Source organism: Amblyomma americanum, chromosome 7 (assembly GCF_052857255.1).
Source record: "Amblyomma americanum isolate KBUSLIRL-KWMA chromosome 7, ASM5285725v1, whole genome shotgun sequence".
Taxonomy (NCBI): domain Eukaryota; kingdom Metazoa; phylum Arthropoda; class Arachnida; order Ixodida; family Ixodidae; genus Amblyomma; species Amblyomma americanum.
The window spans coordinates 155,881,361-155,905,686 of NC_135503.1; the positions used below are offsets into that span (position 1 = coordinate 155,881,361).

The 24,326-nt window shown below is 46.0% G+C and overlaps 1 protein-coding gene across 1 annotated transcript in view; it reads left to right on the plus strand.

The window, feature by feature from the left end:
- Positions 1-2,335: 2,335 nt before the first annotated feature.
- LOC144098185 (uncharacterized) overlaps positions 2,336-24,326 on the plus strand; it is a 141,113-nt gene continuing 119,122 nt past the window's right edge. The window contains exons 1-2 of the mRNA XM_077630700.1: positions 2,336-2,341; positions 2,977-3,195. Coding sequence (XP_077486826.1) covers positions 2,336-2,341; positions 2,977-3,195 — 225 coding nt within the window. The remainder of the gene's footprint in view (positions 2,342-2,976; positions 3,196-24,326) is intronic.

Here is a 24,326-nt window from a genome sequence, read left to right on the forward strand (position 1 = left end):
AAGGTGTTGTACTTTACTTGCCACTGTCATCCTCATAGGGCAGACCGGGAGATGCTTAAGCTCGGGTGAGACATCAAAAAAAGTTTTAAACACTTGTTTGAGAGTAGTTGTAGTAAAACCAGGGGCTATGAAATTTGCTATCAATCTTCTTATTGAATGCAGCTTGCATAAGAACGCACAACTGGAATGAATTTTTGTATGATATCGTTTTTTTCCCTTAATGTGTTTACTCTTAAAATCTCTTCTCCATGTAGAGCTCTAAAATTTTCGTGTGACAGCAGAAACAGTTATTATAGACAACTTAGAATAATAAAGTTCTGCGCTTTCAGCGGCGAGTACATTTAATATTCAGGTTGGTGCGCAATACTTTGGCACAAGGACTAGTTACCAAAAACAGGACAAGACAGGTACGTGCTAGAACTTTCAACTGTTTATTAAATGTTGTTATTATGTGTAATACTACTGTGTATTAAATGTACTACTCGCCTTATATACTATGTTTTTCTATATGCCTTTATTCCTCGGTTCAATAGAGGCGCCCCAAATAAATATTTTGTAGTTATTAAACATACCAATGCAGATATTAAGTTGCTGTTATCTAAAACGCATTCAATAAAATCGGTAGAAAAGGTTTATTTACGCCTTACAGTTCCTGAAAAAGGCAGATACCTCCTAAAATTCCGTTTTGAGAAAAAATACAAATAATGCCTCTGAAAGCTCGGATTATTCTTGTAGATGTAAGAAAGAGAAACGATCAAAAGACCATTTCTTAATTCACGAATATTCAAGTGTAAAATATTTTTTCAAAGCTAAAATGTAGCGACTTTTTTGAAAAAAGTCTCATTTCACCCTAAATGTGAGGCTTCCCAAACTCTGCAAAAGCTTTTACAACGGTGAACGAAACCTAGCCGAACGCTCCCAGGTGTTCAAGCCAATTGTACGCAGTGCTTTTTTTAATTAATGCAAAGTCATTAGCAGGAATACGAGACGACTAAGACGGGAGATCGCCGAATATAAACAAATAAAAAGGATCTGAGAGACGATTGTGTGAGCACTTCCTTTGTATGGCTATGAAAGCAAGAGATGGTTTTATTGATGGCGCGAACAAAAACCATGAGGGCTGGTGGAAAGTGACTTGCTGTGCTATAGGATTGCGGGAAGTTATGTTTATGCTCTTCACAGTGTAAAAAAAAAAGGTGCGTGCACTGAACAAAAATGAATTGAAATTTAGCGCAAGCGTTGTCCTTTTCGTTTCGTCCTTCTGTTACGAGCGCTACATTTGTCGCAGAGAGGAACCAAGAAGCCACCCTTATCACTAATCCGTGACGTGCTCAAATGAGGAGGTTAAATAACAGGGAACTAAGCTATAAATAATAATGAGGCACTATGCGAGAAAAATACGGCACTATGCTGCAGTTATTGTCTCCAATATCCATGTAATAGGGTAGAAAGATCCGAGCTCACTCAAGCGGGTAATGAACGATGTAATGAACAACGTGCGAATATGTATACCCAGTCATGTCCTGAATTTTTGTCGTGCCCCATTTCCCTCATCATTTTCAACCTCAACAAAGAAAAGACAAAATGCGAAAAATGGAGTATATATGAAAACCTAAGTCCATTTTTACTAAGTACTGTTTTGCTCTCAGTGACTTGTAAACATTGCGACACAAAAAAATAAACATATTTCTCCTCCGCCTCCTCATTTGAAGACACCAGGGTTGAAAGGGTTTATAGATGAGAACATGATGTGACAGCATCGAATGCTTTTGCGGAGAATAAAAAGGCAGTCTACATCATAGTCGGCGTCAGCGTCAACAAACGGATCATTAGTGAAGCATATGAGCTGAGTTTCACGCGGCACGCTTTGGAGGCCCGCCCTCGCGTGGATGCCTGCATTTGGGCTCCAGTGATAATCAGAATGAGTGTTGTTTTGGTGTGGATGTGCATTCATGGATGTATCGATAACCTGACATGTGATGCCCCCAAGTCCATAAGATGTGGCCTGTTTTTCAAGAAAGTTCAGTTGGAAGTCCAGCGCTTGTCCTGTCCTCTATGTTCCTACATTTTCGTCCCCGTTTCTGTTGCGCTGCCACTTTCCATGATGAATCACAGACTAGACAACGTTGAGAACCAGTTGAAAAAAAAGGTTCAAGGAACTGCTTCAGGCGACAGTATAAATATATTACAATCGTGCGTAATATTTTCGGGAGAGTGGTAACGTGATATTTGCAATGATGTTGCCTGATTGGCAAACTTGAACCACTTTACCGATTCCCCAGTTGCGTGGACATGTCGAGTAAACAAATTATTAATGCAAAAGCATTACTTGGCTATGTCGGTGAGGTCATGTCTACAAAATGTGTCGGCAGCCAGGTCAAACTCATGAATTTAATTGATAGAGGTTGATGTGAGAGTGATGTGCGACAAAATTTGGTGTCGATAGGATGATCAGTAAAATAACTAGAGCCATAAAAGTCGAAAGTACGTCGAAATAGCGTGGACGTCGATATAGTGAGAGGATGGTAAAGCAACCCGGAACGGCAAAGTAGTGGAAAAATAGGCAAAGGAGTGGAAATAAAATTTGGAATGGATTGAAACCTGTTTTATGAGTGATAATTAATCGAACAAAAAGTTTGACATACAGTAATTAGTTAATTAGAAGCAAAAGGCAAAGCAACAATGGGCACCAAGTTTGAAAAAAACAAAATGCGGGATTGAGCTGGAGGAGGATTTAATCACAGTATTTGTGTGAACCTTCTGAAGTCCTCCTGAGAGGAAACAGAGCAAAGAGAGGCGACGAGTTATCCTCAAAACTAGGGCTTTCGCATTCCTCCATGTAAGCAGACTTAAGTGCCCTCAGAATTATTTAAATGAAAGCTTTCAAAAATTTTGGGAATATGCGAACTGCAGATGCACTAGCACATCTTTCGAATCGATTAATTCCTCATCTCCTGGTCGGTAACGTGCGAGCAGGCGCTGTTTCCGGAGGAGGACTCTCCTTGTGAAACTGCGGTCTGCGTCCGCGAGGTGGCTCGTCTGACGGCGAGCTTGGACGGCCACGCGCACCCGTGCCGCCACCTGACTGCCTTCGTGTGCGGAGGCACGGCGCGAAGCGGAAGCCTGCTCGCCGAGGTTCACGCCGGCAACCTGGGGCGCCTCAACGCCACTCTGCACGCAACTGCCGTCGGCAAGGTAGGGCAGCGCTGCATCGTAATGATATAATGATATCCTTCCGGATGACGACGGGCACTCTCCCTGAGGCCCTAAAGTTTAGAGGTAATAAAGGGCATGCGAGGTATCTGCGGTGGAAGTTAGAAAAAAAGCGATTGGTGGCTCAAAACCAGCTTAGCCAGGTAAAGATACAGGTTCTAGATTAAAACTTGGATTGCAAGAAAAACTTGCGAACATATAGACACCGGCCTCTGTAGTTCAGTGGTTAAGGCGCTCGGCTACTGAGCACAAATTCACGGGTTCGAATCCAGCCGTGGGGGCCGCGTTTCGATGGAGCCGAAACGAAAAAGGCGCCTGTGTGCTGTGCGATGTCAGTGCATGTTAAAGAACCCCGTGTAGTTGAAACTATTCCGGAGTCCTCCACTATGGCACCCCTTTCTCTCATTCTTCTTTCACTTCTACCTTCCTGCCTTCAATTCGGTTCGGGTTTCCACCGAGATCTCAGACAATTACTGCATTTTCTATTTTCAATATGTAGATAATGCTGTTAAGCTCGGTGGATACGTCCGTAGAGAAATGAGTGCGGCAGAGTTCAAATAATATTAAGCACGTTCCGATGCGATGTAAATGTATAGCATTTTATATAAAACAGCAAGGAAATATTCACTCTTTCAATCAAAAAGCAGCGATTCTTAGGGCTAGCAAGCCCAGGAAATCTCAGCAAGCGCTTCTACTTTGTGCCGCTGCCATCGCGCGCGCTGCATGCCGCTCTGCATTAAAAATGAATTCGAAAAACTTGAACGTTTGCTACACTCCACTGATTTCCTATTGCAGTCAAACTATTAGCGCAGGAACCATTTTATAAGTCTGTAGCGCGTAGCAAGAGTAAGCCTAAAATATAATTCATGCAAATGTCAGCACCATCATAGCATAGCAGATACCTGCTATCTGTAGCTAGCATCCGAATATGTCATTTGATGGTCCGACAACTCCAAAGAAACTGCCGTAAACAAACGCAGAAGTTGCATGGTATCGTATTCCACTCTTGAAGTGATTGGAGCGCCCCCGTGGTTTTTTTTTTCTTCCCTGCAAAAAGGCTACGATGAAAATATATGCGTCCAGACCTTCATAGTAGCTAGTGGTGGTTCGGCATCCTCGTCTTTTGTCCAGGAAAAGGATGCAGAGGCGAAGTTACCGCAACTCATTTGCGCTCAGAACATGCCGCATGCGTCACCCTCATTGTGTGTAAAGCGCTTGAGTAGCGCACTGGGCTCGCAACAAAGCGACAGCTTGCCGCAGTTGCTAGACAACTGAAGCAAACCTTTGCGCCGAAGTAGAGCTGCATAGACCCATAAACCAGGTGGAAACTAGCACTTCATCAGAAAACTGTGGGCGACGGTATGATTTCAGTTTTCATTAATTGGTGCGCACTTCTCGACCGCTGGTCACAAGGGTGACGCAGTTTGTCTGTTGCCGGCACGCTGCCTACATGCATGCGACATGAGCGCAGGAGGCGGAGATCTGATTGGGGCAGGCAATGCACGCCATTTGACAGGGTGGGCTAGCAAGGCGCATACCTCGTGACTTGTACTCAAACTTCTCAAATCGCTGTCATTGGTTGATCCAAATAGTTTCGCTTTCAGCGCTAGCCGTGTCACGTGCTCACCACGATTTGCTTCCACTTTATACGCTTTGCCCATACGGCCCACACATGCACCGATTGCGCTTGTAACCCATCGGCACGTCCTTGGCCAGCGCTTAATTGCAGTTGCTCTGCCAGCTTTTTTTGTTGCCCTAGCCACGTTCTTTTTCTTTTGTTTACTCCCTTGTTAAGAACTAAGATAATATTTGCGTTCTTCCAAGCTTCTGCAAGATACATTCCAGGTCATAAGGCATTGCGTATGACTAGTTGGCTAGTTTTTCTAGCCAAATCTCCACTCCGTCCTTCAACAGAACTACGGTTGCCTTATCCTCACCAGCTGCTTTCTCCCTTTGCACTGCTCCTAAGAGTTTCTTTATTTCGTCTTTCGTTACTGGCGGGATGTCACATTGATATGCGATACTGCCTCTCTCTCATTAACGTTCTGAATACACTCGCTACTACATACATTTGTGTGGAATTCTTCGGCTAGTTTAACTATCTTATCCATATCGCGAATGACATTGCCCTCTTTGTTGCTTAGCGCACACATCTGGTTTTTAACCTATGCCTACTTTTCTCTTCACTGCTTCTACGCTATATACCTCCGTTGTTTAAAGCATGCTTGATTCTCTCCACATTAAACTTCTTTATGCCGGCTACCTTGCGCTTATTTAATAACTTTCAGCCGCCGCAGTGGCTCAGTGATTATGGTGCTCGGCTGCTGATCTGAAATATACGGGTTCGATCCCGGCCGTGAAAGACGAATTTCGATCGAGGCGAAATTCTACATGCCCACTCACTGTACGATATCAGTTGACGTTAAAGAATTCACGGTGGTTGAAATTTCTGGAGCGCTTCACTACGGCGTTCCTCATAGCCTGAGTCGCTTTGGTACGTTAGACCCCCATACACCGTAAACCAAATTTATTAACTTTGACAGCTTTACCAGTTATATTCTGGCTCTAGGGTTAGACGCTTTCATGCATTGGCTTTTATTTAGCAGATGTTTCATCTCCTGAGATGGCTTGCCGTTATCCTTTCAAAACATCCTACCGCCTGCTTCTACTGCGCACTCCGTAATGATAGCAGTGAGCTTATCGTTCATTGTTTGAACAGAAAGATCGTCTTTCACAGTTAGAGCCGAATATCTGTTCTGCAGCGGTATACTGAATTACTCTACTTTCCCTCTTACCGCTAACTCGTTAACGGTTTTCCGCTTCACTAGTTTCTTCCGTCTTCACCTTAGTACAGCGTATGGCTCATCTGTCGTCCTAACCTCACTAAGCCCTGTGACGTCCCATTAATTACCTGCTAGTTCCTCGAACAGCACTGCTAGGCTAGCCTCACAAGATAAGGCTCTAGTGTTAAGCGTTGTCAGGTTCAGATTCTAACGGCGGCCTGTCAGGAGCCAGAGGTTCTTAGCACCCTCCGTTGCGTCACAGGTCTGACCGCGGCCTCGGTCAGTTGATCCGCAGCCGCTGGTGACTGAGGGCCGACGGTTATTTAGTTTGTTCATAGAAGGCTGTGGCCAAGTACCACACCAGGGTGCCCAAATCCTGCGCTGGTGAGGGAGTGCGTTGTCGGTTCTGGTCACCGAGATCAGTCTGCACCCCAGACCTCGTTATGCAATTCCATCGACACGCGGAATCGTTTGCTCTTATGCATCACGTTTTTCGATTTCTTGGGGTCTGCTACCACATCCCTTCGGGGCGGAATTTTCTAAGTCCGAGGAATTGAAGATGGCGGCCCCATAGTAAACCGATATAGCAACCCAGTTGGTGATTGACTAGTGACGTCATTAGTACATCGAATTGATTGATTGATGACGTCACTGATTTCGAGACGTCATAATTAACCTTGAGGGAAGGAAAAATGGCCCTCCAAAGAGTCGAAAAACTTTTTCGGCCCAGATTGGTAAAAAAAGATTAGCTGCCGTTCAACTACTGCTAAACCTCGTTAGAGAACGAAAGCGGTGGTGTATCGGGCAACTAGACGCGGCTTGGCGTCTGTAACGTTTAGTGCGTTGCGCACAAAGGATAGGCAGTGCGCCAACCAAGCCATCCCGGCAGGCGGCAGTAAATGGTTCATTGTCAGAGGTTGGTCACAACAAGCTTTTCGAACTTGTACCTCATCAGGAATTGCCTCGTAAGCAGCGCTCAGTTCAGCCCGCTGCTGTCCTCATGGCACAGAACATGGCACATAACAATAGCACGCGAAAAGGTCGGTGGTGACGCCAGTCCACTACACCCACAGAAACAATTATATGGCAATGGAACTGTCGCAGCATACGCCAAAAACAAGCGTCACTAGAAGCATGTATCGCAAACTACCCTAACCGCGCCCCCCCCCCCCCCGGGTCGTCGCTGTGCAAGAGATGGAAACAAATCGCATTCCTATCCGCGGTTATCACACGGCAGCCCTTACACCATGTACGGCAATCCTGACACTCGCATCCATGCCGGTGCTAGACCGCACACTGAAAAAAACGCCCGACAGCAGAGGCACTCAATATACCGCGATAGAGTTCAGCTCACCCGGGCACACATATGGCCTCACTATTATTTACATATAGAGCCATCCCAAAGTTATATAAAGGCAGAATTATTCCGGGCATCCTGGTCTCATTTCGTTAATCAAAGCTCCTTGCCGTGGGTGATTTTAATTCATGTCCCACGCACTGGGGATACACCTCGGATACCCACAAAGTAAACCTCATTTCTACTGGAAAGGCTGATTACAACCTTGGCCTGATCACAAACCCCACCGTACCCACTAGCATTGGCACTAGTGTCACCCGCGACACCACACCCGATCTCACATGGGCCGCAGAGAACATAATCGTTAAACCTCACACGGTGCTTCAAGACAGCCTTGGGAGTGACCACTTTCCAGCCTCCACTACTATTTCTTACGATTCCAAGATTTTCAACCCTCGTTCACAGCTTCTCACTGACTAGGATAAATTGCGCTCACACTTCGCAGCTGATTCCACGAACCCCGTACTGTCACCGACTGGCCAGACTGTCTGGTGGAGGCTAACCAGGCGAACAGCAAACGCATTAAAAACACCAATGCGGCACCGCAGGTTGATCCGCATCTGACTCATCTATGGGAGGTCCAAGAGGAACTTCTCAAGCGCTGGCGTCACCAGCGACACAATCGTAAATTGAGACCCCGTATAGCCGCTCTCACTCGTCAGGCAGAAGAATACGCAAACGCGCTAGCCCGCGCAAACTGGGCAACCTTTTGTAATGACCTGAAGGGTACATTAAGCACTAAACGCATGTGGTCTCTCCCACACGCTCTCTTAGATCCAAAAACCTCTAAATATCAGACACAAGTAAACACACAACGTCTAAAACTAGAGCTCCAAAAGGGCACAGGCGTAATGGCCAACTACGGGGCACCCCCATCCCTTCAGTCAGCAGATCCACCCGATCCACCTCCACCTAACCTGGAACTTGATGCCGGCATCAACGAAGACCGCCGAGCACTCTAGTATTCACCGCTCTTCGGCGCCGGGGCCGGATGGCATAACGTACAAGGCACTACTCAATCTGGACGAAGTTTGCCTCCAGGAACTCACGGAGCTCTTTAATGACCACTGGCACGCTGGGACGCTCCCATCAGCCTGGACCCATGCCAGCATGCGATTTATACTCAAACCGGGCAAACCCCTCACCCTTCAAAACTTGCGCCCCATCTCCTTAACGATCTGTGTCGGCAAGCTATTCGAGCATATCATTCTCAATCACTTGCAACCGTTCCTAGAAACAACAGGATTTCTCTACAACGTTAAACTTGGCTTCGTTCAAACATCTCGGCGCAAGACGTACTTCTCGCCTTTAGACAGTCTCTCTTTTACACTAAGCGCCGTACGGCCGCTGCGCGAGCTATAGTGGTCCCGGATATTCATAAGGCTTTCGACGCACTAAGTCATGACTATATCCTGGCGACATTAGCCACCACGGGCTGCGGCACCCGCATATGGGAATATGTTCGGGCCATCCTTCAGGGACGCACGGCAGAACTCCACCTTGGGGATGTCGCCTCCTAGCCTTTCTCCCTGCCTAACCGGGAACCCACAAATGGGCGGTAGTATCACCTTTACTTTTAACATTGCCCTAGCGCCACTGGCAAATGCCCTTGCTGCAATCCCAGGGCTCCACACAGTCATATACTCAGATATAACCCTCTAGACACAGGAGGATCCCTTGGAACAGCCCAGAATATTGTGCAATCTGCCATGGACATCACCACCATCCATTTATCATAGGCAGGCCTTCATTGCTCTCCAAATAAATCGGTACTCTTGCAGTTGAAACCCCTCCCCATTGACCACCCCCCCCCCCCCCCCATTGAACTGCACATGTACGGGAATCCAGTGCCCATTGTGAATCAGGTGAAGATTCTCGGCCTTCTCATTAACAACACACTCGATGCTACCCCCACCCTTCAGCTGTTGCAAAGACAGACCAAACAGGTGGCTGCACTAATCTGGCGGGTGGCAGCACGAAATCATGGCTTGCCTGGACGTGACACCCTCAATAGGGCAAATGCGTTAATCATCAATCAATCAATCAATCAATCAATCAATCAATAAAACGTTTTGTTTTCATCACAAGGTGATGAGGGTTGGTTTAGGCAAAAAGGGGAAACAACTTCCACTTGAAACAGCCTGAACTCCCCCATATACATGGCTTGCAGCGTGGGGAAACACGTGTAAAAAAGAAAAGAAAAAGAACACGGCTAAGATTTGCATGCAAAATAAAGCGCAAAACATTTGGCACCAAGATGTACTTTCTGTTAAAGCCAGCAACACGTCAAGCAAGGCGGTCACTAGTTCACAAATATACCACAAAAAGAAGTGCTTGAAGTGATTAAAATGCGGTCTCAGGCACAAACAACATAAATGAGATTACAATCGTAAACATATGTCCCGGATGTCTTTCGGACTGCAGCTCTCAATACAAAGGTTCTTCAATATAAGTTTATTCAGCAGTACTGGAACGTTATGGCGCAGCATTTGATGACCATATGTAGTCCGAGAGAAGGGGATCCACCGAAACTCAGGATTTCGAAGAATATATGTTGGATCACTTGGTTTTAGCGCGCACATGTCTAGAAAGCTATCGTGGATATTGGTGAATGAAATTTTTTTACCTTGTGGCTAAGTAATATTCGTAGAGTGTCGGAATTGTGATGATAATGACGCGGGTGAACAAGCCATCTATGTGGGCTCGGTGTTCTGCATTTGCAATAAAACGAATTGCTTTCTTTTGCAGTCGGAAAATTTTTTGGATATTTGTCTCTGTGGTACTGCCCAGATCAAAAAATAATAACTGGCATACGGCGAAAACAGTGCTTTTTGCACTATGAGTTTGACTGGCACTGCTAAACAGGAGCGATATTTTGCTAGAACACATATGCATTTTAAACGTTCAGATACAACATTGTCAATCTGAGCGTTCCAACTTAAATTTTCGTGGAAAACAACTCCTAGTGCTTTAAAAGAATGTTAAACGTTTATAATGGAGTCCGCCATGCGTAAATCAAAGTTTTGAAGAATTACACATTGCCTGGGGCGGAATATGACTGCTTTTGTTTTTTGTGTGTATTGACGATTATGGAATTATGTACACTCCAAGCCCTCAGTTTGTCTAGGGTAGTATTTACAATATGAATTATTGAACCAGGAGTGCCGCCTTTAAAAAGCATAATAGCATCGTCTGCGTATATTATGTACTCAGGTATAATGTCGATGTTCGTGATATCATTTATATACAAAAGAAACAACAGCGGACCTAAAATGCTACCCTGTGGAACACCGGTTTTAACATTAAAAAAAGATGAGGCCTGCTTTGTTATTACTACACATTGAAGACGATGCTGCAAATATGACTTTATAAGAGACAGAGGAGTGCCACGAATGCCTAGAATTTCCAGTTTTCTTAATAAACGCTGGTGATTAAGGCGGTTGAACACCTTAGAAAAATTTATAAGTACACCTAGACAGATCTGTTTATTTTCTGAAGCACTCAAAATAATTTCTTCTTGCATCAACAGGATGGTTTCAGTAGACTTGTCCTCCAAAAACCCGTATTGGTATGAAGAGAGTAAGGAGAATTAGAGCAAAACTTAGTCTACTGTAGACAACCTTCTCTAAATCTTTAGAAAAAATTGGTAGGATAGATATGGGCCTATAATTGGACGTATTATTTTTGTCTCGCCTTTCAAAAAGCACAATAACTTTAGAAATCTGCATTAATTTGGGAAACTGCCCAGAAAACAAAGCAAGGTAATATATGTACGTAAGTGCAGGAGCTACCAGACTGATAACATGTTTCGCCGGTCCTATTTGAATGCCATCAATATCGAAGGCATTACTGTTTTTGAAAAAGGTAAAAATGCCGCAAATTTTATGCTCATCAGTTGGTTTAAGAAAAACACTGCCAGTATTACGTCTTGTATCTAGCCCCGCGCTATCATATGATGGCACATTATCGACAATGTCTATGAAAAAGTTATTGAATGCTTCTGCCAATTCTAATCCTTGTATGTGGTGCCTGTCATGAATTAATCCCCCGACAGGAGATACAGTTGATGCACAATTGAATAAATGATCAAGTTTGTTCCAAACGTCACTGCTTCCCTTACAGGCTTCAAATTGATGATGCAAGAATGCTCTTTTCTCGCGCTCTAAATGAGTAATCACCTTATTCCGATATTGTTTATAGTTCTCCAAGTCGCTCAAAGACTCAGTTGTCAGAATTTTTTTTTAAAGCTTTTTTTTTCCTTTTTTACCATCCTTAAATGCACTTTAGTAATGTAGGGCTTGCGATTTTTGCCCTTTATCCTTACAGTATTTTCTTCGAAATTTTGCTTATAAATCACTTGAAATATAGAAATGGACGACTCGTAGGCTGCATCCACGTCCTCAGAGTGGTACTTATCATCACAGCTTATGTTTTAGATGTTCGCTACAAATGCGTCAAGTGTAAGAGGTGTAATATTCTGTATGGTAAAGCAAGGTTCGCCGTGCACTACTTTATGAGTGTCTTCTATGAGCATGAAATTCGGAAAATGGCAACTAATATCACTAAAAAGGACACCCGAATTCGCATGGCTTGCGTCAATATTCGAGATAAATAAATCCATTAAAGTTTCTGTGCGGACGGTCACACGGGTCGCAGTTCCTGTAAAAACAGCGAGTGCATTTCACTCTAGGGTAAAAAAGAACTCTGTTCGAGCAGGCGAGAGTTTAAGGATATCAATATTACAATCTCCTGCAAGAATAACTTTGAACCTGTTTTTGTTCACGGATTCCAGGATCTTATCAAGCAAAACGATGAAATTAGTTAAATTAGAATCAGGAGGCCGGTAAATTACGCAGCACATGTAACCACGAGATTTCGAAGTTAGACATTCAATATCTGCATTGATAATGCTGAACACTGGGATCAGTTCGAAGCCCAGCTCATATTTTGCCAGCATTGCCACACCACCACCGATTTTGTGTGATCGGTTCAGGAAAAACCTTTGGTAACCTGGGGGATTGTATACTTCTTTCTTTGAGGTATACCATGTTTCTGTTAACATGACGACCTCAAAGTCAAAGAAAAATTTATTTTAAAAGGTAGCCAATTCATCTTCTTTATGCCTTGTGGATGTCACCACTTCGCTCACTTTTGCGGGCGCTCCCAGACACCCTTAGAGCGTGTGGGGAAAGCGGCCTCGGTCACAGAGGAGATGCCCTCGACTCGGCGTGGCAAACTCAGCCGGAGACCAGCTACCAAGTGAAAAGGGGTTGGTCGTTTGGTGCCCAGCTTTCGCCGGTCGCAAGCCACAGAATGGGTCGGAGCCAAAGGTTCACAAAACCAAACAAAGTTTATACAGTGAAGGAACGATACAAAGGATTTCACTATCACTCGTACGAGCACATACAAAGTGATTCACAAGTACCATGCAACGCGTGCAAAGTAACACTTGAGAGAGATGACAATTCAACAAAATCTTTGTACCTAATGTGCACTAACGCAGGGAGAGAGAAATAAACAAAACACAATTTGTTCACCGGGCACTGCGACAGTCCGACGACTTGAGTAGCACGACGGGGCCGATCCGCAGACTGGCGCACGTTGTCTCGCTGGTCCGGGCTGGGCGAGTGGTGATCTCCCGGGAGTCGAGAGGGCGCGCTTCTCGGAAGCTTAAACGGCGGCTCGGGCTAATAGACGGCAGTTGCAGCCCCTCATTTATAGGCGCGGACCGCGTCTGTTTGTTCTTCGCGCCAGGGCAGGCGCGCACATACAGGCAGCTTCAATAATAATAATTATTGTTTTTTTGTTGAAAAGGAAATGGCGCGGTATCTGTCTCATTATCGTTGGACACCTGAACCGCGCCGTAAGGGAAGGGATAAAGGAGGAAGTGAAAGAAGAAAGGAAGAAGAGGTGCCGTAGTGTAGGGCTCCGGAATAATTTCGACCACCTGGGGATCTTTAACGTGCACTGACATCGCACAGCACACGGGCGCCTTAGCGTTTTTCCTCCATAAAAACGCAGCCGCCGCGGTCGGGTTCGAACCCGGGAACTCCGGTTCAACCGCACAAACTCCTCCTCCTTCTTGCGCCGGGCGTGCGACCCCATTGGTCGAGCGCGGAAGCCACCTTCTAGAACAATCTACGGCACGCTGAGTCATCGGCGCCGGAGCGAAGTGGGGAGGGTATCCTTTGGCGCGCGCAAGATTACCCCCTTTCTGTCGACAGCAAACAAAACTCCGACATTCGAGAAAAATCGACGCCGCGCGATGCTATGCCCCACGCGGCGCCACGCCGGAGAGCTGAGAGGAAAGTCATGCAACCCCCGGGGTTCCTTCCCCGTTATTTTTTTTGTTTTATTTTCGCGCGCGCGGGCGCGATTGCTTATGCGCAGCGCCAGTTTTGTCGAAGATGCGCCGAATTTTGTGACAGCGGAACAGATATTAAGGTGAAAGCATGTCAGCCTGATATCTTTGTGGGAACGAACGACGGCATTTACATCAGATGGGGGCAGTGCCATTTTGATTTAAACGATCTTATCAAGGTCCTGTGTTTACCGGATATGAACAACATCAGATGACTAATCTTTCTTTGCAAGCACCTTTCCGTTTTTGACCCAAACAAAGCTCCATTTATGTTCCTCCTTTTTTGATATGACCATTCCAAATAACTGCTTAACTACCGGGCATAAATATTCCTTGAAAACTGGAGCGCCAGGTGAGTGACAAAGATCTGTCGAAATGCCCATATTTTTCACCTTCTGTAGCACTGCATCACCTTTGAAGTGGTGCCTGAATTGGACGACAATATTCGGTACAGCATCTGAGTTTTTTGTTGGCCCACGGTGACAAATCTCAATGTCATCATCAGCAATGGGCACGTGTAGAAGTTTCTGAATGCCGTGAAGAATCTCAGGAAGATGCTCATCCTGTTGTTGAGGTATGCCTTTTAGTTCAAGGTTACAGACCCTATAATACTGCTCAGACGCCGTTCATGCAAGCTTGTAACTTTTTTCAGTTCTTGGCATTAAGTTTGCTGTTTTTCGTTTCGCTCTTTGAGTGTCTTGTTCTCTGACAGCAGTATCGTTTTGATCACTTAGAAACGAGAGGCTTGCCTTCAGATCACGTATTTCAGTCCTTAAATCTCTTTCCATCTTAGCTTTGAATCCTCGGATTTCCTTTCTTAACTCTCCACGAAATTGGGCCAGCTCGGCCATCTCGAACTTCTACCTTAGTGGCTCAATGTACAGCACACAACACAGGATTCTGGCAGAAGACAGGGCGGCAATACACACAGAGATTCAGTAAAATAAAAAAATTGATTCCCAACCTGCAACAATGCCAAGAAAACCGTCACACGATGCGCCTATGCCGCCCGCACTGCTGCCAAGCCGCATTACATACCACCTCTCATACCACATGCTCACTCAGCGCCAAACACAACAGGCAGACATCCTAATACGCACGCCTGTCGCCTCCGCCGTACGTCTTCCACGGATGGTTAGCACGAAACGTCTCCTGGCCACTGGTACCCACAATACCGTGATCGAATTTATAGAGGCTCAACGCACCAACTAATTAGTCCGCCTGAGTCCAACGGAAACAGGACAATGCCTACTGCAACATCTCCGTCTCAATCCACCCAGCCCACCCCTACAAGCCCTACACCTTACATGATTTCTCTGAGCACGCAGGATCACATATATCAGAATCCTCTACCGCGCAATATGAGCGCTAGCCTGCTCCGCTCGAACGACCTATTTCACCAAAACATACAGCAACCGCTCCGATATCCTTTATGTTGACGCGGCAGAAAATTCTAAATTAGGATTTTTCACGGCAGTCGCAGCCTATGAAGACGGCACAGTGCGGGCCGCCGCCACTATCCGAACTAATTCGCCTGCAGAGGCGGAAGGAGCCGCCATCGCACTGGCGCTCGCCCACTCCACCATTGACAAAAACACAACCGAAATTTGCACAGATTCCCAGGCCGCATACCGGCACTACCTAAAGGGCGTGGCAACGGTGACCACACACCATATTCTTTCCTCAGCCACCTCTCTCGACCTAACACTTACTTTGTTGTGGATTTCTATACATGCCTCGATCCTCGCACTGAGCGCGTTCATGCGCTGGCCCAAGAACTCTCCTCCCGGACCCCGGACGATCAGGCACCCAACCCTCCGCAAGAGGCACCATCAGTCCTTTATCCTCCAACATGAACTAATCACACGCACAACCTGAACACTGTCTTATTGTGTAAATAGTTTGTATATATTATTTCTCCCCCTATTCTCTCTTTACGTCCCCTCACCTCTTTCACTTCATTTCTCCATTCTGCCTGCTATCCTTTATTTCCGCTGCCCCAGCTCAGGCGTTTCAGTATCGATGCAGCTGTCGGGGCTAGCAAAAATCTTTTCTATCCTTTTTGCTATTATTTTAATAAAAACCACTACCACCACCAGTCCTCTATACATATCACCAAATCACCACTTGCTACAAGCTCAGCCGCATGACATTACCACCACCCCACAGTACCTTGTCGCCCTTATCCAGCGCCACATGGCGACAATTACAGACGGGCTGATTGCTTTCACCCTACCTTTCCTCCTCATTGTAACACTCGTGGCGTGCCCAGATCCGCACTTTTCCACTACCTTTGGGAATGTTCTTCCCTACAAACAGTACCCCCAACCCCCAATCCCACTCATTCTTCATGGGAAGCTGCTTTAAGGACCGCACAGCCCGCCGGCCAGAAATGGCTGGTGGATCGGACTTTATGTGAAGCGCAAACCCGTGGACACCTGGACCAGTAGGGGACCATCCTGGAAGGTTTCTTTTTCCTCTAATAAAAGTTGTTTCCATCCATCCATCCATCCATGCATCCATCCATCCATCCATCCATCCATCCATCCATCCATCCATCCATCCATCCATCCATCCATCCTTCCATCCATCCAACCATCCAACCATCCGTCCGTCCGTCCAGTGAACGCTGGGGCCTATTGCTGCAATGCCGCGTGTCTGCCACAGCGTTGTAAGCGCTAATTCATGCAGCCCAAATCTCTCTCTCACCCACGCCACGTACCTCAAAGCGCGATTGAAACGTCCACTGTCCCAGGGAGCAAGTTATAATAATAATAATTGGTTTTTGGGGAAAGGAAATGGCGCAGTATCTGTCTCATATAGTTTTGGACACCTGAACCGCGCCGTAAGGGAAGGGATAAAGGAGGGAGTGAAAGAAGAAAGGAAGAATAGGTGCCGTATTGGAGGGCTCCGGAATAATTTCGACCACCTGGGGATCTTTAACGTGCACTGACATCTCACAGCACACGGGCGCCTTAGCGTTTTTCCTCCATAAAAACGCAGCCGCCGCGGTCGGGTTCGAACCCGGAAACTCTGGATCAGTAGTCGAGCGCACTAACCACTGAGCCACCGCGGCGGGGCAGGGAGCAAGTTATGCGCCTTCGTTTCCTCAAAATCATCGGAATCTAGAATGTTGTCAATGCCAACACCAATAACACAATGAACGCCGACGGTCTATAGCTCCAGTGCCGCGTTTCTGCTACAACTTTGTGAATGCCAACGCATGCACTTGTCGCTACCGTCACGTCACATAAGTTAAAGCGCAACCAAGGTCCCAGGGAGCCAGTTATGCATATTTCCATTGCTTTTGAAGAAGTTGAATATTGGTTTTGAAAATTCGTTTTGAGGAAAGGAAATGGCGCAGTAACTCTCGCATACATCGGTGGACACCCGAACCGCGCCGTGGAAGGGATAAACATGGTTGGGCTCAAGGTCGTTCAGGGTCATTCTCCGGCCTACCCGACGACTGCTTTACCTGGAGTAGTGAGGCTTTTCGCTTCAAAATATCCGACCTCTAGGCCGTAGGCGTCTGCTCGCCTTTAGGCATGGAAAGGTAGCCTAATGACGTGTAATACATCTCATGGTCGATAGATGGCGCCGCTAAACAGCTAACGCTAGGGTGCCTCAATAATATAATAATAATAATATTAATAATAATAATAATAATAATAATAATAATAATAATAATAATAATAATAATAATAATAATAATAATAAATCTTTATTTTTCGGTGCCCAGGAACAACCAAAAGGTCTTGGTGCTGGTACACCATTCACACGCACAAAATGTAAATTTATTTCACTACAAAGGAAGACACTCAGGGGAGGTAATGCAGCAGTCAAGGCGATAGAAAAAAAAGACATAAACTAGGCGTGACAGCAAGCATGAAGCAAAAAAGCGAAAACAAGGAAACAGCGAGAACAGCGGTAAATGAAAACAGCTAGAACAGGCAACAGACATATAAGTAACTAATGAAACAATAAACAAAGAGACTGAACATAAGAACGACCGATAACAGCCAAGTACAGCATATAGCAAAATAAAAACAAGAATAAAGCCAATACTAATATGAACGAATAAGAAACCTCTGATATACAAGCTAGAAATACAATCATACACAATAAGAAACGTAATTAGTGAACGCGTTACAGACAATCAGGCGTGAGTACACAGTATTAAAGAAATAATAATTATGAAAACAAGTACACGTGATGAACAATTAAGGAGATAAAAAAAACAATATAATACCGGTGCAAACGCACAAGTGTAGTAAAGACAAAATGCATGAAAGGGGAAGTTATATATGAGAAAAAGAGTGCTCAAAGTGGAACGTTACGGACATCGAATATAAAGGAAGGGAGAGAATTTTCGAATATATCAAGGTGAGGACAAAGAGAATTAAACAACTTTTGCATTCTGTCCAGAGGGGAGAGGGAGTGCGGGAGCGCAGAAACTTGGAATGGTCTCAATTCCCTTATGCTCGTTCGCGGTACACGCAAAAGGATACGCGCTAGGAGCTGAGGGCATAGAATGTGACCATGAAGAAGTTTATACAAGAAAATTATATCTGTCCTCATGCGACGGCAGCTAAGAGAAGGAAGCTGCAGTGAGTTACTCCGTCTGGGACGAGAGCTGGAAGTTTTGCAAGAAAACCGATGTTGAAATATGCGTAAAAACTTTAGCTGAACTCTGTCGATTTTTTCACAGTTCGACTGGCAAGTGCCGTTCCAAACAACAGACGCATATTCCAAAAGCGGCAAGCATATGGAGAGGTTTAGAAGAACTTCTTGTTGGGCAAGTTGGTACATTGCTTTTGAAGAAACCATGTTGCGCATAAAAAGACAACCACAGGAAAGGCCGAAGGAACAGAAAGAGCGCAAATTTTTTTTTTACACGAACAGCGCTTTTGTCTTACATGCAGTTATTGAGTTCGCCAGCCTGGACAATTCAAGGTCTCTGCACAAAGTAGCAGCTCTGGTCTTGATCCTTGTGGCGCTGGGTTTCACCCGGACGAAGTTCTTTGCGATGGCTTGGAGCGCCTTCTCGTTGAAAACTTTATCACGTAATACGACGAACCCTCCGTTCTTGTCTGCCTGAAGCAATCGTAACTCATTTTGCCTAAAAAACGAGACCACCCTTTTGGTAGGGTCTTTGGCACACCTGGTAGACGCCGTGTTGACTTTTTTGGTCAAGGCTTCTACACCTTACAGCAGGCACCTTTCTTGATCTTCTTGGTCAGCCTGGCTTGAAATCCGTCGGTTGATTGCTAGCAGGTCGTGGGCTGGGACTAAAGGCTGAAGACTGTACTTGGGGCCTTTGCTAAGAACGCTTGCAACATCTTCAGGCAAAACCACGTCATTCGGGACCACAAGGCTGCTGGTGCCAGCAGTTTTGCTCATTTTTCTGCTGTGAACCAGAACCTGCTGAAGACAATGGGCCCACCAAAATTCAGACATCTGGGCGGCAACTTTTCTGGCAGAACGCAGCTTAATTTCTGCTATCCAGGTGGGGTCAATCGCAAAGCAAATCGAGCGCAAAAGGTCTTGGAACCTGCGCACTTGATTCCAAAGTTCCGATCTTAAGTATCTGCAAATGCGTTTCAGAATGGCCGTTCGCGGTTTGATGATGCCGAACAGTGAACTTACTTCTTCGGGAATAAATCCCTTCCGGAGGCAGAAGGCGATGTACCTGGCTCGACATGTAGCACTGGCGATGAAGTTGACACAGGCGTTGACTTGTAAAGATGGAGGAGGAACATTTATAAAAGGGCCCACGGTGCTCATCAGGTAGTTCATCAGCGCTCTTTCTGTTCCTTTGGCCTTTCCTGTGGTTGTCTTTTTATGCGCAACATGGTTTCTTCAAAAGATATGGAGAGGTAGAGCTTTAAGAAAGGAAATGGGGATCGAAACTCTCTCGAAAGCCTGCAGATGAAGCCGAGTGTACGCATAGCCCGTAGAGCAATGCGTTTTGTATGAGAGGAGAAGCTGAGACTACGGTCGAAAAGTACGCCGAGGACATTAATTTCATCAACCCTGGGCAGCGGCCTACCATTCACAGAATAAGAGTAGAGAAGACTGTGCGTTTTACGCGTAAATGAGACAACCTTGGTTTTAGATGAATTGAGAGAGCCCATTCTTCAAGCACCAATCAGAGAAGACGGATATGTCCGATTGCAATGACAAGCAATCATGAACAGTATGTATTGCCTTGAACATTTTTATATCGTCCGCATAAAGGAGAAACGAGGAGTTTTTGACCACGGAGGAAACGTCATTGATAAAAACAGAGAACAGAAGCGGGCCTAATACCGAGCCCTGAGGAACTCCGCTGGTTGGAGTGTAAACAAATGAGGTCTGTCCATTTACACTGACAAAGCAGGACCGATCAAGAAGATAGTTGCGTAAGAGGGCTACAACTGAAACGTCGATCTCAAACAGCAGAAGCTTTTGAAGAAGTAATGAGTGAATAACAACGTCGAAAGCTTTGCTCAAATCACAGTAAACAGCGTCTACCTGACTCCTCTGAAGGACTTCAGCTGATGTATACGTCATATAAGTCACAAGGTTAGTTGTAGTAGAACGACCTTTTATGAAACCATGCTAATAATAATAATAATAATAATAATAATAATAATTGGTTTTGGGGGAAAGGAAATGGCGCAGTATCTGTCTCATATGTCGTTGGACACCAGAGCAGCGCCGTAAGGGAAGGGATAAAGGAGGGAGTGAAGGAAGAAAGGAAGAAGGAGGTGCCGTAGTGGAGGGCTCCAGAATAATTTCGACCAACTGGGGATCTTTAACGTGCACTGACATCGCACAGCACACGAGCGCCTTAGCGTTTTTCCTCCATAAAAACGCAGCCGCCGAGGTCGGGTTCGAACCCGGGAACTCGGGATCAGTAGTCGAACACCATAACTACTGAGCCACCGCGGCGGGTAAATAATAATAATAATTGGTTTTTTGGGGAAAGGAAATTGCGCAGTATCTGTCTCATATATCTTTGGACAAATGGTCTGGCTCCGCTTTCAGGGTGAAGACACCGATCTCAGCGACATGTTGGGTCCCACTCTCTCGTTCAGCTGCACTAAGCGCAATAGGCGGCGCGCCGTTTCGAAGGAAAAACTGCAGCTGCCGTGTGGAACCAGGAAATTTAGCATTCTACCATAACAGAGTGGTAGCAGAGATTGTTTAAACAGTGAATCAGACTTAGTTACTCTAAAGTATACCATCTTTCGCAGCTAATCTGCCGAGAAAATCGGCGTCTTATGGACAGTCGGCGCCGTATGCGTGGTGGTTCTCTTCTGTCCCGTTCCTTTTGCGTTGTGTTCCTTCGTAATAGCATTCTTACAACTGGCGTAGCATGTTCTATTCCAGTGATATCTCTTGAACCGGATGCTCTACATTTCGGTTACTTTTCCAACAATCAGGATTACTTATTTCGAGCCACGAAATCAATGCAAAAAGGTGCGTTTTATGGCTACTAATTTAGATCATTATGAGGTCGCAAAGATAAGTTTTGCATTATACTTTCGTCCCCAGCTGAAATTGTTCTGAAAAACAAGCGTTTTCGCAGGCCTTTCCTCTCATACTTCGGGGTTAACTGTTGGTCAGGCTGCCTGGTTTGATCTGCGATTGGCAATTTTTTCGTCGCGTGTAGTCACGAGCAAAGCCAAATAGCCGGCGCACATTAACAGTGTAGGTAGAACACCCGGGAACACAACAGTCTCTCATAACTTCGTCTCTGACTGCTGCATCACACACACTACGAGCTCACTTCAAGTGAAGGAACGTGGCCGTTTTCACCTCGTTTTTTTTTTAAAGTTTTGTGCGTCCTCCAGCACCGTTATTGTTTCTATTAGACGCGCCTCGTTGTCGTTACACGTCGCGGCCTTTCTTCTCCTGATTACAGCCGCCTCGGTACACATCGCACGTTCTGCGCCACGCCGTCAGAAGTGGCATATTTTGTCCACCAGACCACAAGCGCTTGCATTAGGCCAAAGTCAAGAAAGCTAAGAACGTAGGCCAAAAATGCTGAAAGGCTAGTTTAAAAACGTGCTAGGCTACATCAAAATTTGCCCAGCTGCTTCTTCACTTCCTGACCACAAAGGCGGTTCCCAATAAGGCAGCCGTATTATTTAGGCGCTCTTGCGGGTAAGTCAGTATGTGAAGGTCTCGACGCAGCGTTTTGTTCAGTTTATTATTGGCTTTATCTTGATGTCCCGAAGGTAGTGTTACCCCTCTCCTCTCTCTACTTCTTTGCGCCAGCTCATTTAGAATATCCTGGAACCAAACCTATCTTCTGTGCGTCAGCAAGCAAAGAAGCCGCGGCTCCGTCACACGAACGCAAGGCGGTTTTTTTCTCCAGTAGTGGTTTATTTTCCTTCCTTTTCGTATCGCTTTTAAAGAAACCACAACTGGAGAAAAAAGGCTCTTTTCAATGCCGTCACGCAGGCACGTCAGTAAAATTCGCCACGCGTGTTTCTGGGCAACCGTATTCTATATATTTTTGTAGCGGGAGCTACACTAGGCTACCAGTTGAGCATTTCGTGGTACACGCGAGAGGCCAGTTATGCGCATGCTCCGTTACCATGATACATGAGGGAGGATATTTGTGCGCATGCGCCGTTACCATGGCCACCGGGGAGGAGGAGTGGGTGCGCCGCGCGCTTCGTCACCTCTTTCCTCCGGAGTCCCTCCTTTATCCCTTCCCTTATGGTGCGGTTCAGGTGTCCGCCGATGTGTGAGACAGATACTGCGTCATTTCTTTTTCCCAAAATCCAATTTAACCTTACGGCCGCGGTGTCAGTCTCCGGCAGGCGTCGCATAGATCACCCCTACCGTTCCGCTGAACGCATCAAAGTGCACCGGCGTGGTAATGGAGCGACTGAGAGAAGAAAGAAAGAAAGGTGCCGTAGTGGAGGGCTCCGGAATAATTTCGACCACATTGGGGATATTTAACGTGCACTGACATCCCCAGGTGGTCGAAACTATTCCGGAGCCCTCCACTACGGCACCTCTCTCTTCCTTTCTACTTTCACTCCCTCCTTAACCCTTCCCTTACGGCGCGGTTCAGGTGTCCAACGATATATGAGACAGATACTGCGCCATTTCCTTTCCCCCAAAACCAATTAATATTATCACTGACATCGCACAGCGCACGGGCGCCTTCGCGTTTCGCCTCCATGAAAACGCAGCTGCCGCGGTCGTGTTCGAACCTGGGTACTCCGGATCCTGGAGCGCAAGGATTTACCTTGTGTATCTGAGAGAAAGCAACCAGTCTAAATACTGTGTAGGCAGCATTGAGACAACCGCGTGTTACTTCACCGATCATCGGGCAGTGTTTATCTTTGTCAAAACAATTGAACAAATAAGCAATTTGTCTCACCGAACACGTCTTCAATGCTTAACATTTTAGTCACAACAACAAACCCAACAACATGCGTAATCAGCGGGGAACTGCAGCTCTCTCTCCGTATATCCTGGCATAGCTGAGCTAAGCCACTGCCAATTTTTTTCTTGCCTCTTTCGATGACAGCAGCAGCAGGGTTGAAACGTTGTCAGTCGTGTTCACTAGCCCGCGTCTTCCTGCGTGCTTTACCTCAAACATGTGGCTTTACAACTAGCCCATACACACTTCTTAATGAGAGATCTACTGCCTTGCCCAACGACTATCGAGCGAGACAGCAAGCAAGCGGCTATTAGCAACTGGAGCAGGCGGTTCCGCAGAAGCGAGTAATGGGTTCGATCCCGACCGCGGCGGCCGCGTTTCGCAAAGGCGCCCGCGTGCTGTGCGATGTCAGTGCATGTTAAAGATCCCCTAGGCGGTCGAAATTATTCTGGAGCCCTCCGCTACGGCACCTCCTTCTCTCTTTCCTCTTTTACTCCCACCTTCCTCTCTTCGCTTACCGCGCGGATCGGATGTCCATCGAGACATGCGAGACAATTACTGCGCCATTTCTTTTCCTCAAATCCAATTTTCAATTTTTCGGATCTTTAACGTGCACTGACATCGCACAGCACACGGGCGCCTTAGCGTTCTTCCTCCATAAAAACGCAGCCGCCGCGATCGGCGGCTGCGTTTCTTTCTAGGCATCTTTCTAGGCTTTTAACTTTCCACAAAATATATTACACAAATGAATCGTTAAAACAAAGTATTTTCACTGCTCCAAGTTACATATCATCCCCTATTGATCGCCGATTCAAAGTGAGAGTTCCAAGCTGCAGAACTAAACAGTACTTTCATTCTTTCCTGCCCAAGACCACTACAGACTGAAACCACCTGCCCGCCTGCATCGTCTGCATCCCAGAACCAGAATTCAAATCTCCGCTTCGTCATTTATGTTAATATCTCTCCTTTTGTATTTGATTTTGATTAATCACTTACCACTCCGATCTGTAGCGCTTCAACACCCCTAGATAGTAACGAAATAAAATTTAAAAAAAACGATATATGAAACAGATGCTGCGCCAATTGATTTCCCCTCAAAAAAACAATTTTTGAACCGAAAAGCTTCACTAGGGTCGTCAACACCGGGCTTCGCACACAATAACCGTCTCACATATATCGGTGGACACCCGAACCTCGCCATAAAGTAGTAGTAGTAGAAAACAT